General features: G+C 40.1%; 2 protein-coding genes across 2 annotated transcripts in view; one reads left to right on the forward strand and one right to left on the reverse strand.

Annotated features, from left to right (window-relative positions):
* Window positions 1–13,427, reverse strand: LOC134803547 (probable lysine-specific demethylase 4B). The gene is made up of 6 exons (XM_063776346.1): window positions 10,521–13,427; window positions 6,196–6,208; window positions 5,140–5,264; window positions 3,261–3,405; window positions 2,036–2,128; window positions 1–157 (listed from the first exon to the last, which is right to left on the reverse strand). Exons 1-6 carry the CDS (start codon window positions 13,187–13,189, stop codon window positions 35–37), a joined length of 3,168 nt encoding a protein of 1,055 aa, XP_063632416.1. The 5' UTR covers window positions 13,190–13,427; the 3' UTR covers window positions 1–34.
* Window positions 13,428–15,549: 2,122 nt separating this feature from the next.
* Window positions 15,550–16,785, forward strand: part of LOC134803417 (U5 small nuclear ribonucleoprotein 200 kDa helicase) — a 54,627-nt gene continuing 53,391 nt past the window's right edge. The window contains exons 1-2 of the mRNA XM_063776237.1: window positions 15,550–15,707; window positions 15,870–16,033. Of these exons, the coding sequence (XP_063632307.1) occupies window positions 15,663–15,707; window positions 15,870–16,033 (209 nt within the window). The 5' untranslated portion in view covers window positions 15,550–15,662. The remainder of the gene's footprint in view (window positions 15,708–15,869; window positions 16,034–16,785) is intronic.

Below are 16,785 nucleotides of genomic sequence, written 5' to 3' on the forward strand. Positions count from 1 at the left end.
AATCCTGATAATTATGGTGTGTGTTTAGAGGTCGCTACCGGCGGGGAACAGCGGGGTATGCGGGCGGGAGCGGGGGCCGCGGTACCTGTTGCTGTTGCAGCGCCTGTTGCTGCAACGCTGCTTGCTGCGCCGCTGCCGCCGCCGCCATCTGTTGAGCCTAGGGGTAAATAAATCCATATAATATTAATATATATTTATATATAATATTATAAATGCGAAAGTGTGTCTGTCTGTCTGTTACCTCTTCACGCTTAAACCGCTGAACGGATTTAGTTTAAATTTGGCATAGAGATAGTTTAAGTCCCGGGGAAGGACATAGGATAGTTTTTATGTCAGAAGTCATCCCTAAAGAGGGTGAAAAGGGGGTTGAAAATGAGAAAAATAATGAAGTGCCTGTTAATTGGTGTTGTTATTAGATTTTATCCAGGCGCTGTACTTACTCTATAGTTCGTTTTTTTAGCATTAGAAATAATGTAAACAATCTTGATGTGTCTCTTAATTGAAAAACACGTTTTAAAAATAAGTCACGGCAAATATGTAACAATTATGAATCTAATACGATCATTTATATTCTTCTGCTTTCATAAGTAATAGTTACTGATTTTTAAAAAGCGTTTTTCAATTAAAAGACATGTCAAGATCGCTTACCTTCTTTCAAGTTCTTTCTAATGCTAAAAAAAAACGAACTATAGCTGCTGGTACTAATTCCACGCAGACGAAGTCGCGGGCAAAAGCTAGTAAATAAATATTTGGGGACAATCTTACACAAATAGACCTAGCCCCAAGCTAAGCAAAACTTGTACTATAGGATATTTGACTACTAGTCAAATCAGTTTCTTTTCTCGAACTGTCAAAACGATTTTGCTACTATGGAATTTATATCGAACACTAGCATGTGACGTCACAATCAAATCACCTACTCTTTATAGTTTTATACAGATTTAAAATAGAAATTGTGTTTAAAAATAACTGCTGTCTATGTTTCTCTGTTAATCTTCTGGTGTTTTATTTCATGTTTGTTAAAATCATTTATTTTAAATACAGTCAAATATTGGTAGTAGGCGACGAGGAACAAATATTACACAAATAAATGCCCTTTGGTTGGAAGGCCGTAGAGACTGGAGGTTATTCTAAATAAATAAATATTATAGGGACATTCTTACGCAAATTGACTAAGTCCCATGGTAAGCTCAAGAAAGCTTGTTGTGGGTACTCAGACAACGATATATATATACAAATACTTAAATACATACATAGAAAACATCCATGACTCAGGAACAAATATCTGTGCTCATTACACAAATAAATGCCCTTACCGGGATTCGAACTCAGGACCATCGGCTTCATAGACAGGGTCACTACCCACTATGCTTCGTTTTTTTAGCATTAAAAAAAGACTACCCGATCTTTACGTGTCTTTTAATTTAAAAACGATTCTTATAAATCAGTAACTATTACTTATGAAAGCAAAAGAATGCAAATAATCGTATATGATTCATAATTGTTACATATGTGCCGTGACTAATTTATCAAGTGTTTTTCAATAAAACGACACGTCAAGATTTGTTTATCTTTTTTCTAATGATAAAAAAACGAACTATAGGCCAGACCGGTCGTCATTTCCTAAATGCAGGGTAGGACGTACCTCGGAGGGCGCCGTGGTGTAATGTCACTGTAATGTCTTCGATCCCATTCCCAGTGCGCCCTCACGATCAGCAAAGAGGGTGAAACGCCGGAGTGGGTTTAGTGAGTATGGCCAAATTCTCCCCCCCTCTCGCCAAGAGAGGGGAAAGGAGCGGCGAGTCCCACAAGTCCCACCGTAAAAAAAAAAAGAACGGGTTGCACTCCGGGAGTGCCGGCAGAAGTGAAAACTCAATGACATTGTAACAGTTTTTCGAACAGGTCACGTGTCCGTCTTACGTCTTAAGAATCTTACGGTCACGTGACACCTGTCGCGAGTTTACCATTTTTTCCCCATCATAAAAAGTGCACAGCGCCGATAAGAAGTTTTCACTTCAAAAAAGGTAGAACATACCTGGACACTTTGCTGCACTCCACAGGGTTGCATCGGAGACGCCGCCTGCTGCAGCGGTGGCGCCGTTTGACACTTGTTGTACACCGCGTGGCCCTGTCAAAACACACACTATGTAACTCGAGTAAAAGCATTAAAAATAATTGCACACATTTGAAGCTTACTTAAACGTAAAAGTTTGCAAAAATCAGTCTATCCGAAATGAAATGCTTTGAACCAAACGCTCGTTGAGGTCGAATGTTACGTTTTACTTATGTTCGCGTCGCGGATTCATCATCATCTTCCTCGCGGAATTGGCGTAAGCACTAGTTTTTAAGAAAGCGACTGCCATCTGACCTTCCAACCCACAGGGTAAACTAGGCCTTATTGGGATTAGTCCGGTTTCCTCACGATGTTTTCCTTCACCAAAAACCGACTGGTAGGTAAATATCAAATGATATTTCGTACATAAGTTCCGAAAAAGTCATTGGTACGAGTCGGGGTTTGAACCCGCGACCTCCAGATTGAAAGTCGCACGCTCTTACCGCTACTTTAGGCCACCAGCGCTCGGTCTCGTTCGCGTCGCGGATTAATTACATTAATTACCTATATATTTAAGGTAAGGTGAGGTAAGACTATGTACCGGGGTAAGACTATGTACCGGGGTAAGACTATCATTTGTATGGAATCCTCATGCTGTTTGTCATGCCCCGAGCAAAATATGTGTACCGTACCTTTATATGTGTATTCACTAAAATATTTAAATATTGAATGGCACTCGAGAACCTTTCCGCCCATCGGCCATCGCCCATCGGTTCTATGGGCAATGTGCCCCGCCCGCTGACACTCAAGCTACGCTAACTACACGGCTTGCGGCTTGGGCGGTTTTGTTTACTATACGGCTGCTATAAAAAAAATGTTTTTACAAATCAGTTACCTGTAGATCAGCCAGCAAGGTCTGCCACTGGTCAATTTTGCAAATCTGTTACCTGTAGATCAGCCAGCAAGGTCTGCCATTGGCTAATTTTGCTAGTCAGTTACCTGTAGATCGGCCAGCAAGGTCTGCCACTGGCTAATTTTGCAAATCAGTCACCTGTAGATCAGCCAGCAAGGTCTGCCACTGGCTAATTTTGCAAATCTGTTACCTGTAGATCAGCCAGCAAGGTCTGCCACTGGCTAATTTTGCAAATCAGTTACCTGTAGATCAGCCAGCAAGGTCTGCCACTGGCTAATTTTGCAAATCTGTTACCTGTAGATCAGCCAGCAAGGTCTGCCACTGGCTAATTTTGTCGTAGTGCCGGCGGAGAAGCTCTTCTTTACGCTGCAGCTCGCATTTGAGCTCGTTGTTGTCCTCACGCACGAGCAGCTCGGGCTTCATCGCTGAGAGGAGGAACCTGCGGTATTCATTTAAACTTAGTTTATACATATAAACAAAAAAAACCGGGCAAGTGCGAGTCGGACTCGCGCACGAAGGGTTCCGTACCATAATGAAAAAAAAACTGAAAAAAATGCAAAAAAAAAAAACGGTCACCCATCCAAGTACTGACCACGCCCGACGTTGCTTAACTTTGGTCAAAAATCACGTTTGTTGTACGGGAGCCCCATTTAAATCTTTATTTTATTCTGTTTTTAGTATTTGTTGTTATAGCGGCAACAGAAATACATCATCTGTGAAAATTTCAACTGTCTATAGCTATCACGGTTCGTGAGATACAGCCTGGTGACAGACAGACGGACGGACGGACGGACGGACGGACAGCGAAGTCTTAGTAATAGGGTCCCGTTTTACCTTTTGGGTACGGAACCCTAAAAATATTGTTTCATACATTTTGGCTGGTCTATTAATTTCTATGGAAGGGTAAATTTTTTTTGGCGATTTCGGGGTCTCATAGTAAAAGTGGCTCAGTAAGTATAAGCCGGAAACCTCCCTGACAACGGGAATACAGTTATTTTTTAGCCACCCTGTATATATAATTTTTGTTAAAGTAGGTACATTGAATTCATAAATTGTATGTACAGATGTCAATCACAATGAAAAAATAAACTATGATCAACTCTGCTCAACGTGGGATTCGAACCCACATCTTTGGATTGCCGGTCGTTTTGAATGAATGAATGAATGAAATTAATTTATTCCAGAATGTGAATCCATATGTGATTAAAACATTTAAAACTAATTACATAATAACATATGATGATTAAATTAAATTAAATTAAGACGTACACAACAAGGATAAATAAATAAATCGATTTATTATAAGGACCTGAGTCTCGGGTCACCCCTAGGGAATGCAATAACCGGCCAAACTTCATAACAGATTTCGGTTACGGTTATGCCCGAAAAATAACCGAATATCGGTTATAATCGGTTACGGTTATTTTCGACGAAAAATTATAAATTTACAATGAAGTAATTAAAAAAATACAATAATCTTTATTTTAGTACCTACAGTATTAGGGAATGTGAGTAAAAGTCTTCGTTTTTTAATAAAACACACCAAATACAGTAAAAGTAAAATATGACCTTGGACGTGATACAATATTCAATAAAAATATTTCATAAATAAAGGAAGTAAATTGGTATATTTTAGTTATTAAAGTCCACGAACTTAGAGGATATAACCAACGGAGACGCCATGTCTAAAATCGTCGGTACAAAATAGTCTGCCGTTTTTTGCGGGGGAGGGACACATCAAATGTATAGGTACGTCATGTCAGATAAACGTCAGTCCATACATATGGTTGACAAGTTGTTGACCATTGGCCGCCTATTTTCGACAGAGGGGAACGCCTGTTAATGGCGGCTCCATTGTTAATTACTCCGAGTCCACGAATGACAAAAATTATAGTCACAGGCGTCATAGCCACAAAAGTCAGGATTTTGTACTCATTAGATGATAAAAACATACAATTTAAGTTATAAACAAATAACCGAAAATAACCGTAACCGGTTATTCGAGTTTCCAATATTCGGTTATGAAATTTTGTCAAAATATTCGGTTATAACCGAATATTTCGGTTACGGTTATAACCGATTTGCATTCCCTAGTCACCCCGACCCCGATACGACAGGCTTGTGGTAGGCCCTCCATCGCCTATCACATCGCATCGGTTTTGAGCCTATATACCTCTTTTGCAGGAAAAACGCCTCCATCTGCCTGGCGAGGTCTATAAACCGCTCCACTTCCACCTTCACCTCTTCCTTCTCCACGCTGGGCGAGGCTTCCTGCTTCGTCAGCACGTTCAGACATGCCTGCGGGACATACACTCCGTATAAGCACAGAATAAAATGGGGCAAAAGCGTCGCGCGGCATTGTGTTTATATCGGAACATCGTTAATAATGGCGTAAGCGCCATAGACAATAGGGTCCCTTTTCATAGATAACGTCACAAATAGTACTACCGTACAGAAAGGACACTTCCTACAAAACCGAAGTTTGACAGCGGTTCAGGCAGGCGTGCGAAACTCCTGACTTCGGCCAAACACGGCTCCACTCGGCTCGGAGGGGCTACCGCGAAAACCGAAATTCGCAAATTGCGGGGATCTTTCTCTTTTACTCCAATGAAGGCGTAAGAAAAATGCCCGCAATTTGCGAACTTCGATTTTCGCGGTTATAGCCCAGCATTGCTCCGAACAATTATTAGAGTTGACACAACTTGACGTCCCTTTGCGTGCACGACCACAGATAAGATAATGGCTTGAATTTTGACAACCCTAAATAGCCGAAAGGGATAGTGTCATATATTAGAAAGGGACAGCATGATTCGACCCTGAACCGCTGTCAAACTTCGGTTTTGTTCGGTTTTTTCGGTTTTTCGGTCCTTTCTGTACGGCAGTACTATTATTTATTCTGTGGTTCTGTGGTGTGGTAAAAGGACGTCTATTGTGGTGCCAACCCTAATAATTGCTCGGAGAAATGCTGAGCCGAACGGAGCCAAGTTTGCCCGAAGTCAGGAGTGTCTCCCGACTGGTATAAGCTATAGTTCGTTTTTTTTTAGCATTAGAAAGAAGGTAAATCTTGATGTGTCTTTTTATTGAAAAACACGTTTTAAAAATAAGTCACGGCAAATATGTAACAATTATGAATCTAATACGATCATTTATATTCTTCTGCTTTCATAAGTAATAGTTACTGATTTTTAAAAAGCGTTTTTCAATTAAAAGACATGTCACGATCGCTTACCTTCTTTCTAATGCTAAAAAAAGAACTATACATTTGTAACGACTTTGATAGAGCAAAGTGAGATATTGTCACTGATAACCGTCATATTAGGGTTCCGTACCCAAAGGGTAAAACGGGACCCTATTACTAAGACTTCGCTGTCCGTCCGTCCGTCCGTCCGTCCGTCCGTCTGTCACCAGGCTGTATCTCACGAACCGTGATAGCTAGACAGTTGAAATTTTCACAGATGATGTATTTCTGTTGCCGCTATAACAACAAATACTAAAAACAGAATAAAATAAAGATTTAAATGGGGCTCCCATACAACAAACGTGATTTTTGACCAAAGTTAAGCAACGTCGGGAGTGGTCAGTACTTGGATGGGTGACCGTTTTTTTTTTGCTTTTTTTTTCGTTTTTTTTTGCATTATGGTACGGAACCCTTCGTGCGCGAGTCCGACTCGCACTTGCCCGGTTTTTTTTTCATAGGAATGTCATCATCATCATGTCAGCCATAAGACGTCCACTGCTGAACATAGGCCTCCCCCTTTGGGGGGTGTATGCCATAATCGCCACGCTTGGCAGGCGGGTTGGCGATCGCAGTAGAGTACACCGAATTTGAGGGACTTAGGAATGTGTTGGGTCCGAATCTATCGAATAGTCAGTGTCAAACTCGTGGTAAGGCATTACCATTAGTGTGATAAGCGCGTCACGGCCTGAGGGGCTACCGCGAAAACCGAAATTCGCAAATTGCGGGGATCTTTTTCTTTTACTCCAATGAAGGCGTAATTAGAGTGACAGAGAAAAATGCCCGCAATTTGCGAACTTCGATTTTCGCGGTTATAGCCCTGGCCACGACATTGACACGACACGACACGAGCGTCGGCATGTCGTAGCCATGCCGACGCTCGTAGCATGGCATATGTGCTACATTTTCCTTCTACGGCGCTACGACGCTACGCGCATCATTGTGCTACGCCGTAGCACTGCTGGCCGCGTATTCTGATTCTATACTTGCCGCAATATTACCAACCGGCGACTGAGGTCATAATGCCATCTCTTTCACTCTTGGTTGGTCTTAACAAGGGTAAAGGAGATAGCATTATGAATATTATGATCTCATAGTCGCCAGTTGGTATTGCGGTGAGTATATTATCAGTAGCCTTCTTCAGATAAAACAACATGATACGGTATGATCTTATTTTTATACGACCTTGACAATAACTCCCGCTGATTGGTGCATGCGAAAAGAAACGGCGCGATTCGGGAAATGAATTAGAGATTCACTAGATATGAAATAATAAAGATATGTGACGTTCCACGGCAAAAGGTACCTTATGGCGGCTGGCGCTTACGCTATTATTAACGCCGCTCCAATATTCAGCCGGGGCAATGGTACGTTTTGCCGTGGAACATCACATATCTTTACTATTTCATATCTAGTGAATCTCTAATTCATTTCCCGAATCGAGCTGAAAGTCGTGTTTCACCGCTGAGCTACGGTCGTAGCCGATAACATGGGTTTCCCGGTATGTAGCGGAAATGCGTCGTAGAGGCAACGTCGTAGTTCAAGACCAAAAAAAGTAAGACAATGTTGCCAGTGCAATAACTTGTTTGTAAAATAATAAATTCCTTTTTTATTATAAATAAACACGCTAAGATAATTTATTAATTGGTAATTTTACCCCTACGATTTAAGAAAGTACTTTTATTTACTTATTTTTACATAAATACAAGACGCGCTAGTAAAAAGTGGCAACATTGTCTTACTTTTTTTGGTCTTGAACTACGATTTTCAGTTATAGTAATCATCTTTCGTCAGTAGGGTGAAAGAGAGGCTGCAGTTTACTATGGAAGAACTAATTATACTAAATTTTTTTAGGTATTTGTTTTAGTTTTGTAGGTAGTTTTAATTTTAGGTTACTTTTTATTCTAAGTTTGTTATTAATATTGTAAACAGATTTGTTATTATTTAGTTTACTTAGATATTAAAGTGATTATACTCAAAAGTTAATTATTTCATACTTATTAGGAAGAGACCTACTCTCAAGTCAGAAGTAGAAGGCTAGTTTGTCGTAGGTTATACCATATGTATAGTCGACGTCAAAGATAAAATATGTTTACACTTTTTGCCTTTCAAAGCTCCTTAAGCCCCCTCCACACTCGTGCGCGAATCGCGGCGCGAAGCCGCGAACGTGAGTGTGGAGTCGATTTTCGCAGACAGCGAAATCGACTCCACACTCGCGTTCGCGGCTTCGCCCGCGATTCACGCACATAGTTTGGAGTGGGCTTTACAAAGGAGTAAGGTGCAAAAGTGTAAACATATTTTTGACGTCGACTGTACCTACACTGACAATTTGATTCCTAGGCCACCACAGAACCATGTCATAATGAATCATTTATCAATTAACTTGTATTTATCTGACGTATCGTCTTACGTCTAAGTGTAAGGCCTGAGTGGACGCTCGAGTTGGGCGTGCAGCGGGGCGGGGCGTGCGGCGTGCATGTTAAACAAATGCAAACGTATAGGAGCGGCCTTAGTGCACGCTGCTCAAATCACTTGTGAGCCCGACGCCACGCTGCACGCCCCGCCGAACGCTCCGCTCTGAGCGTCCACTCAGGCCTTACACTAATAACAACTAATAGTTAAAGCGAAATGGTTCTATAGTGGCTAGGAATCAAATTGGTTGAGTTTACCTATCTACCTATACTAGCAAGTCGAAAATTTTTACTGTACATATGGTGCTACTTTACCGCTCTAGTGCGGTAATTGCCACAATACGTGCATGTCGAAAATTGAAAGGGCCATATGTACTGTAAAACGTTGTACAATACACGTGCGAAAAGGTAACACGCAACTCGTGTCGATTTGATCGCCACTCGTTGTGAATTTCTTACTATTCACACAAGTATCGTAATGTACTATAATAGGTGTCACCACAGAATAAATAATAGTACTAGGTACAGAAGACTCACTCTCTAACAAAACGCGTCTGTTACGATCAGGACAGATATGGCCGCTAGGTGGCGACAGCGCCACGCGCGGCTTATGGCTAGCCACCAAAATTGGTGAGGAAAGGATGTACTTTTAGCTACCTGTAGCAAAGCGACGAAATCGCGGAGTGGGTGTCACTAACAAGTTGAATAATAAACATATACACATTAAAACTGAATCATTTATTAGATCAATTAATACAAGAGATTTATTTAAAATTTACATCATTAAACCCACTCTCACACATAATATAGCTATAATTACGAAGTCTTTAATTATTTATCTATCAACATAGATATTTTTGCTAACCTTACGTCTACAGCTACTTACTAGCGCTATGTGAAGTAACATGTATATACTCTGTATCTTTAGGTATTTCAATAAAAGTAAACAAATAATTTGTACATTTTCGGGCAGTTATGCTTTGGTTTCCTAGGATAGCGGTGCCATACATATACGACATCCATATTTAGCCGTATTATTTAGTATGGAGACGGCCGCTATATGACGGCACCGCTATCTTAAGAAAACCGATCTTTATAACATTTATTGGTTAACCAACCAAATACAAAACCGCCTGGGTCAGTCACTGAACGACCCGACTTTAACCTACATTATTTGATCGTGTAATGGTTTCATCTACCCTCAACTGGCTTAAAGACCCATTTGAGGGTGGATTTTGTTTACGTTTATTTAAATACCTAAAGATACAGACTTATAAATAAGATGAAAGCTAAACACATATGTGGCTTTCCACCAGAGAAGGGCCCTTAAGCTTCATGTGCATAAGGACCCTTCTGTGATGGAAAGCCACATATTAGCTTATTTCAAAATTTTTGGATGTAAGCATTATCCAAAAAAAATATAGCAAAAACCTTTTTTACAACATAATTTTTTTAGCTTTCTTAGTTAAATACCAACTTTGATTTGTTAGCTAAAGTTAGACCAAGATAACTGTGCAACGATCTTGACAGCACAGACTGTGCAAGTGTTATTTATAAGTCACGATTCCATAGACGCTTGACGTTTAAAATAACACTGGCACAGTTTGGGCTGTCAATATCGCTGCAGATTTATCTTGTTATAGCTGTAGAAGTGTTCTGTTACAAAAAAAAATATATTTTTGTAAAATTATATAAGTACTCGTACCAGAACAAAAACACTTTTGTTTCTTCTTTATGATATCGAGTATAAAAGAGATATAAAAAAAAGGTTTTTGTATAAGAAATTTGGAATTACATCTGATACAACTTAACTCCATTCGGTGGCTCTACATTGACATATATCTAAACACGTTAAGTGCATTATAATTTAATTTGAAACGCTATAGTTAATTTACTTAATACTATTACGGAAAGTAGTATGGTGAATGATACGTTCTGTAATAAGGTGACTGTGAGGGCAGCTGCCCGTACATGGGGGGGTAGTTTTGCTGCGGCTGGTGCATACTTTGCTGGTAATATAACTCTGGTCGCCATTGAGATCTCTCAGGATTTAACTGCTGTTGTGTAGGCTGCAATCTATCCGCTGCATTCTGCATCGCTGTTCGGAAATCAACAGGGTTTTCCATAAACATAGTGTCATTATATTGACCTATAGGATGCGGCCATTCTGTTGGTTTTTCCGGCGTTTTCGTCTTTTGTGGCGGCTTTTCTGCCGGTTTTCGCTTAGAGCTAGTATTGCGGTAACATGGTGGTGGCGATTTGTTTGTCTGGGTTAAGAATTTTTGGAATTCGCTTACAAATTCATTTGGGTCCTTTTTGATAGGTTGAACAATTGCTGGGACGCGTTGTTGGTCGATTATTGTGCTGGTGTAGGTCTTCACTGGTGTACTTTGGATTGTGGACGGTGCTGAGGACTTTAGAGTTTCCTTCGGTACAGGTTTGTGGCCATATTCTGGAGTGTTCAGATTCTGTGGTAGAGTTGTGTAGCTTTTCTGACTTGGTGGGTTCGCTTGGTAAGTTTTTGGCGGATTGTGATGGGCATACAATTTTGGACTAGACATTATTGGTTGTAAGGGAGAGTTGTATGCAAAGTTAGGGTTCTTTTTGGGTGTTCGTGGTTTTCTTGGCTTGCGTTGAACTTCGCCTTCAACTGGTTCCTTCTTCGGTTTAGGAGTCTTTTTTACGGGTTCTTTCTTGACTTTTTCCTTTTTTGGTTTTTCCACTTTCTCTGTCTTTTCTGCCGGTTTTCGTTTCTTTTTCTCTTTCTTCACTGGTGGGACTGAAGTCTCTCCAGTAGTAGATGGCAATGGTGGACCTAGATGTAATGGATCTCCAATGTTGTCAACCTTCTCCTCTGTCTTTGGACTGACAGCAGCTTCATGTGGCGGTGACTCCCAGGTAGAAACAAGAGCGGCCATATCTTCAAGTTGTTCACTGGATAGTTTTTTGGTCTTAACCTTACGACCACCTTTTGTTTTTGGAGTAGGTGGAGCTTTCTTTTTCTCCTCGCCAGTCTCTTCATCTTTTTCTGTCTCATTTTTAACTTTAGCTTTAGTTTCTTTCTTGCCACCACTCTTTCTGCTCTTCCCTTTAGATTTTTCTTTTTTACTCTTAGGTTCTTCATAATCAGAATCTCTGTCGGAGTCAATGTAACCTATATCGGGTAGCTGTGCCTCAGATGGGTCCATTTCATCTCCTTTCAGCCAGATATCTTCAAGGGCATCAAGTTGTGTGTCATCAGGTTCCATTGGGAGATGTCGGCGCTTCATGGAAGTCATCATATCCAGATCACCTTCTGCCATGGTCATTTCTGCATCATCCATGACATCTTCTCCGAGAATAGAAACAGCGATAGCACCTTCAGAAATGCTCTTACTAGCCATAGCTCTTTTAAGATGGAGCGGGTGGCGCTTCTTTTTCTTCAAGCCCTCCTCTTCAGCCTCTATAAATGACTCGGGTAGTTCCGTGTTGTTCTTGTTGCACAATATGTCTTGACCTGAAGGATGTGGAGCGGGGACCATCTTCTCGGGCTGCTCTGGGTGGCAGCCGATGTCTTGGCCTTTAAGCCAAAGCTCATATCTGTCAGGCTGGAATCTCTTCACAAAGGTATCCATAGATATTTTGACCATGTCATTGCTGCATGTACACTGTGTTGCTCGTTTGCCGTATTCAACCCATCTTGGAGCTGCAAAGTTAGTTGACTCAGCGCAGTTGAAGCCATGATTGAAACCAGCGTGATAGCCATATGGGAATGTGATCATAATCTCTCCAGCTTCTTGTGTTATTTTATTTATTGGAACCGAGTACTGTTTTAAAATTTGTGGTGAGATCAATGTCATTTTATGTCTTAAAAAGGCTTGGCAAGTCTTGGCTGATGTTGGGAAGAATCCGGAGGCGATTCTTTCGAATCTCTTCCCATGTTCCGGGGGTATGCAGTACCATGTTTTCGGCTCTCCAAAATGCAGATAGTTTATTGAGTAGAGGTCCATGTCTTCAGTGTGCCAAGCAAATGTAGTCTTCCACATACCAAAGTAAAGGTATGCTGTGTTGACTCCATCAATTTCGATGCCGTAGTCAGAGTTGACAAAGTCCAGAATAGTGCCGAGGTGATTTATGTTCCATTCTTTTACGTCTGGATCGGTGATGCTGCCATTGACATCAGCACCGTATATAGGAGCCACATACGTAACGTTTTTCCAGTATTTTCTCTCTAAATCTTCGAAGCTGGAATGACGCGGGGTGCAGTACTTCGCAGAGTTAGCCAGGATCGAAAACTGCTTCACTGTCATAGCTTTCTTCTGAATGTTTATTTGTTGAAACAAACCTTGCTTTCCCGTCACCACTTGACAGATGGGCGAGGGGATAGTGATGTTGAGATCGTTGAGGTCGTATCCCGCCTTGCGGGGGACCCATTCTGGTGGAGGAATAACTTTCGCAAGCCCAGCTTTGTGGGCTCCCTTTGACTCCATGTATTGGATGAATTTGTTGAAATCTTTGAACTCATCCCACGTAGGGCGGAAGGTTTGTATTGTTGGGACACCTCCACTACTGCACGCGTCTTCCCCTGCCGTAGACATGGTAGTTTTCAGATACACTTGAGTCCCAAAATCAACACAATTTCGTCATTCACTGCACAGTCTCAATTATTAGTCTAAACCCACTTTCCATAATAACGTCAATTAGCTTATACACTGTTTATGAAAATCCAATGTAAATCACTGTTTTAGTGAGCTGTTTTATTTAACAGCACGCGAGAAATCTTTCGTAACAATGTGAAAACATTATCAGTAAAATGGCCGACGAGACGATGCGCTTCCAACAAAAATCCCTTCACGAGCAGTAAAAGATGCATAAGTCAAATCAGGTCACGTACACACTAATGTTCTTGGCGTTTTGGGATAAATGAATGAATTTCGCTTATGAAGCTTCGACTGAACGCAACACCGGCCACGGTATGATTAGATCCTGTATGTTGGTAGCGATAGTATATTTTGACAGTTGTCAACACAGAATAATTTTAGGAGGTTATGAATGAAAACGCAATTATTAGCATTTGTACGACAATTAAAAAAACTAGCGCCTGCTTACCTGAAATGATTCTTCAAATTCCTCAACTAAATTACCACTACCACTTGATGGTGCCGCCATCTTGTTTATTGGTTTATAAACACTTTTTGTTATTGTTTGTCCTGGGGCAACTGTCACTGGCGAGTGTAGAGCGCGCACACAAGTCAAGGCAAGGGGCCCCACAAAACAAACTCATTCACTTCTACTTCGCTCGCTCGTCGCTCGCGTTGTTCGTTCTCGCTGCGAACGTTGACTTCAAGCGTCATCGATCTGTCAGGGCTGCCACTAACTTAAAACTTTTTTGTTTTAAGACTACTTGACTGTTTTAGATTTGTTATCTTCCTACGCCGATTTTACGACTCACGCACTATAACAATGATGGATTATACTATTAAAATAATCATAAAAACTGCACCGTGATGATTACAAACAATAAAATTGTATAAACACATCAATGATACGATACACCATATCATACCATAATTAAGGCCCTGCGCCCGACACAATTACGGCAAATAAGCCAAAATATAATTCATTTGTGGATATTGAAACAAGGCAATGCGCTATCACACACGTCCGCGCGTGGCGACAGCTAGCCTTGACTGACTGAAGCAAAGCAAAAGCATGAGCATTAAGCAAAAACATTTATTATTTTGCTACGCAGAAACATTTTCTTGTGCCGCAAATCAGGCGCAGTACCAATATTACCAATACCAATCCCTAAACATTGTACTTATGACTTGTTATTGTAGTTATTTCTTTTATCTCAGACGAGTAAAGTGTAGTGTAATCTTTCACGTGACAACCCTCAAGAGAGGTCATTGACCCTACAAATAAATGCTAAATGTTGCAAAAATATTACTAAATACAAACGTTGACCTTGTGTTATTACATCACAACTATAGCAATGCTTCAATAATGAATCATCTACGTCTACGACACTATGTTTATGAGGTTACATATCAGGATATATACCGAAAATCGATTTACCTAATGTTGAATCACCTATGCTCGTTTCACCTATTTTTTTTTAAATACCTAATTATCAATTAACCTAAGCTCATAACAGTCATAACATCTAATGAACGAATTACCTATTGCACGTTTCACTTACAATTGGTTTACCTAAGCTCAGAATACCTATGGTCGATTTATCTAAAGTTGAAACACCTAATACACGAAACACCTAATGTTGATTATAAGCTGCATTGCGCATCCCCACTCAAAAAATAAGATTATGCCAAAAAAAATACATGTAACAAACTTTGTTGACAAACAAACAAACACGCAAGCATCCATTCATTCATTCATTCGCTCAAAATATTTAAATAGATTTGCAATGCTGCCAACACAATAAAATTAGGGGGGTCAATACACGGTCAATGTCAATCAATACTGACGATACTATTCTATAGCTGGTGAAGCAGATCTTGTCAATAGAAAAAGGCGGCAAATTTGAAAAATGTAGGTGCGAAGGGATATCGTCCCATAGAAAATATGAATTTCGCTCCTTTTTTTACTGACAAGATCTGCTTGACCAGCTATAGTTTCTGTTAAAGACACTGTAATAAACATAACATCTTTATTTAATAAGGTCATATACATTTTATTTTTATATCACTGTTTTGTAGTGATATGTTTACGAAGATATAGATGGTCAAGCAAATCTTGTCAGTAGAAAAAGGCGCGAAATTCAAATTTTCTATGAGACATTTTTACATTTTTCAAATTTGCCGCCTTTTTCTACTGAAAAATCTGCTTGACCAACTATAAATAATAAATTAATAAGTATTGCAACTTGAAAAATTCAGCTGTCACATTGCAAGCAAAGATGGCGTTTCAATCATAAGATCATAACCTCAATGTGATTGACGCGAATTTGTGTTTGTGCGTCGTATATGTATTCCAAAATAAAGTTCAATTAGAATTAATTAAGTAAATAAGTTATTGTGTTTTCCGATAGTTTATAAGTAAACACGCAGCATGGCGGATGCTGCGGCTAGACAGTTGCAGTACGAGTATAAAGCGGTATTTTATTTTGAATTTTCCTTAACGAATTTCATTATTATTGTGCAACAAATTACATTTTACATAATTATTTACGAATCTTTATACTTCGTTCTTTTTAATAGAACGTCTCTTATAAGGTGCCGTCGTAAAAGCATTAATCAATTGTTTGTTGTGTTGTAGAATTCAAATCTCGTACTCCAAGCCGATGTACGGCTTATTGAGCGGCGCGGCCGTGATGAGGCGACGGGAGAGGTCCTCTCGCTGTCTGGCAAGCTCACGGGAACGCGTATGGGCGACCGTGCTCAGCGCACGAAGCCAGATAAGGCCGAGGAGCGGAAAGTGAAGTGAGTATTGTAAACATGTTACTTGTTTAATCACCAAGCAAGCAAGATTATTTTGTTTATAGGTTAACTGTATTTTCTAGTTTTGTGTCTGCTCTGTCACTACAGAGAGCGCTCCACTCTCGGTCAATCGGTCAAACTAACTAGTTCGGTCTTTTAGTTCCTTTAGTTCGGTCGTTGAGAGCTGGAATGAATATGAATCGATTTTACAGTAGTTTTTTTATATATTTGGCAACTGAATTACGATTCAAGTTGTACAATACTATATGACGATTAAACATTAAAAAGTTTGAACAATAAAAAAAAAATTGATTTTCCTTTATACTTTTAAGGTTTAGGACTGTTTGTCACTCTTAAATCTTGTTCGCACTCATACCAGCATTCAGTCTATTTTCTATCATGTCAAGCGCTCACCAATCCCACTGAACTAAAGGACCTAAAGACCAATTAAGAGTGTGCAAAAAGATTTAGTTCCTTTCGGTCCTTGATGGGATTTCATTCTTAACAGTTCTTTGTTCATGACCGACACAAGCCTAGTCTTATCAAACCAACTAATAATTTGACTTTTCAGCAGTGTCTAAGGGTGGTTTCCACCTGTCCCAACTTCTTTGTCCAATGTGTATTTGCATCTCACATTTTGCTTAATGAGAGAGTGAGACGCAATGCACATTGGGCCAGGAAATCGGACAGGTGGAATACCACCTTAAGATCACACTTGTAAAGTAGATTTATTTAATTCTTGAAACATTGCCTTA

Source organism: Cydia splendana, chromosome 26 (genome assembly GCF_910591565.1).
Source record: "Cydia splendana chromosome 26, ilCydSple1.2, whole genome shotgun sequence".
Taxonomy (NCBI): Eukaryota; Metazoa; Arthropoda; class Insecta; order Lepidoptera; family Tortricidae; genus Cydia; species Cydia splendana.

Bases quoted from the DNA above. Each gene is read 5' to 3' on its own strand.
- LOC134803547 (XM_063776346.1), bottom strand. From the start codon at position 13,189: ATGTCTACGGCAGGGGAAGACGCGTGCAGTAGTGGAGGTGTCCCAACA. The intron at 3,406-5,139 runs GTATATAGGCTC...TGAATACCGCAG, and splicing joins GCGTTTTTCCTGCAAAAGAG to GTTCCTCCTCTCAGCGATGA. The intron at 158-2,035 runs GTATGTTCTACC...ATTTACCCCTAG, and splicing joins GAGTGCAGCAAAGTGTCCAG to GCTCAACAGATGGCGGCGGC.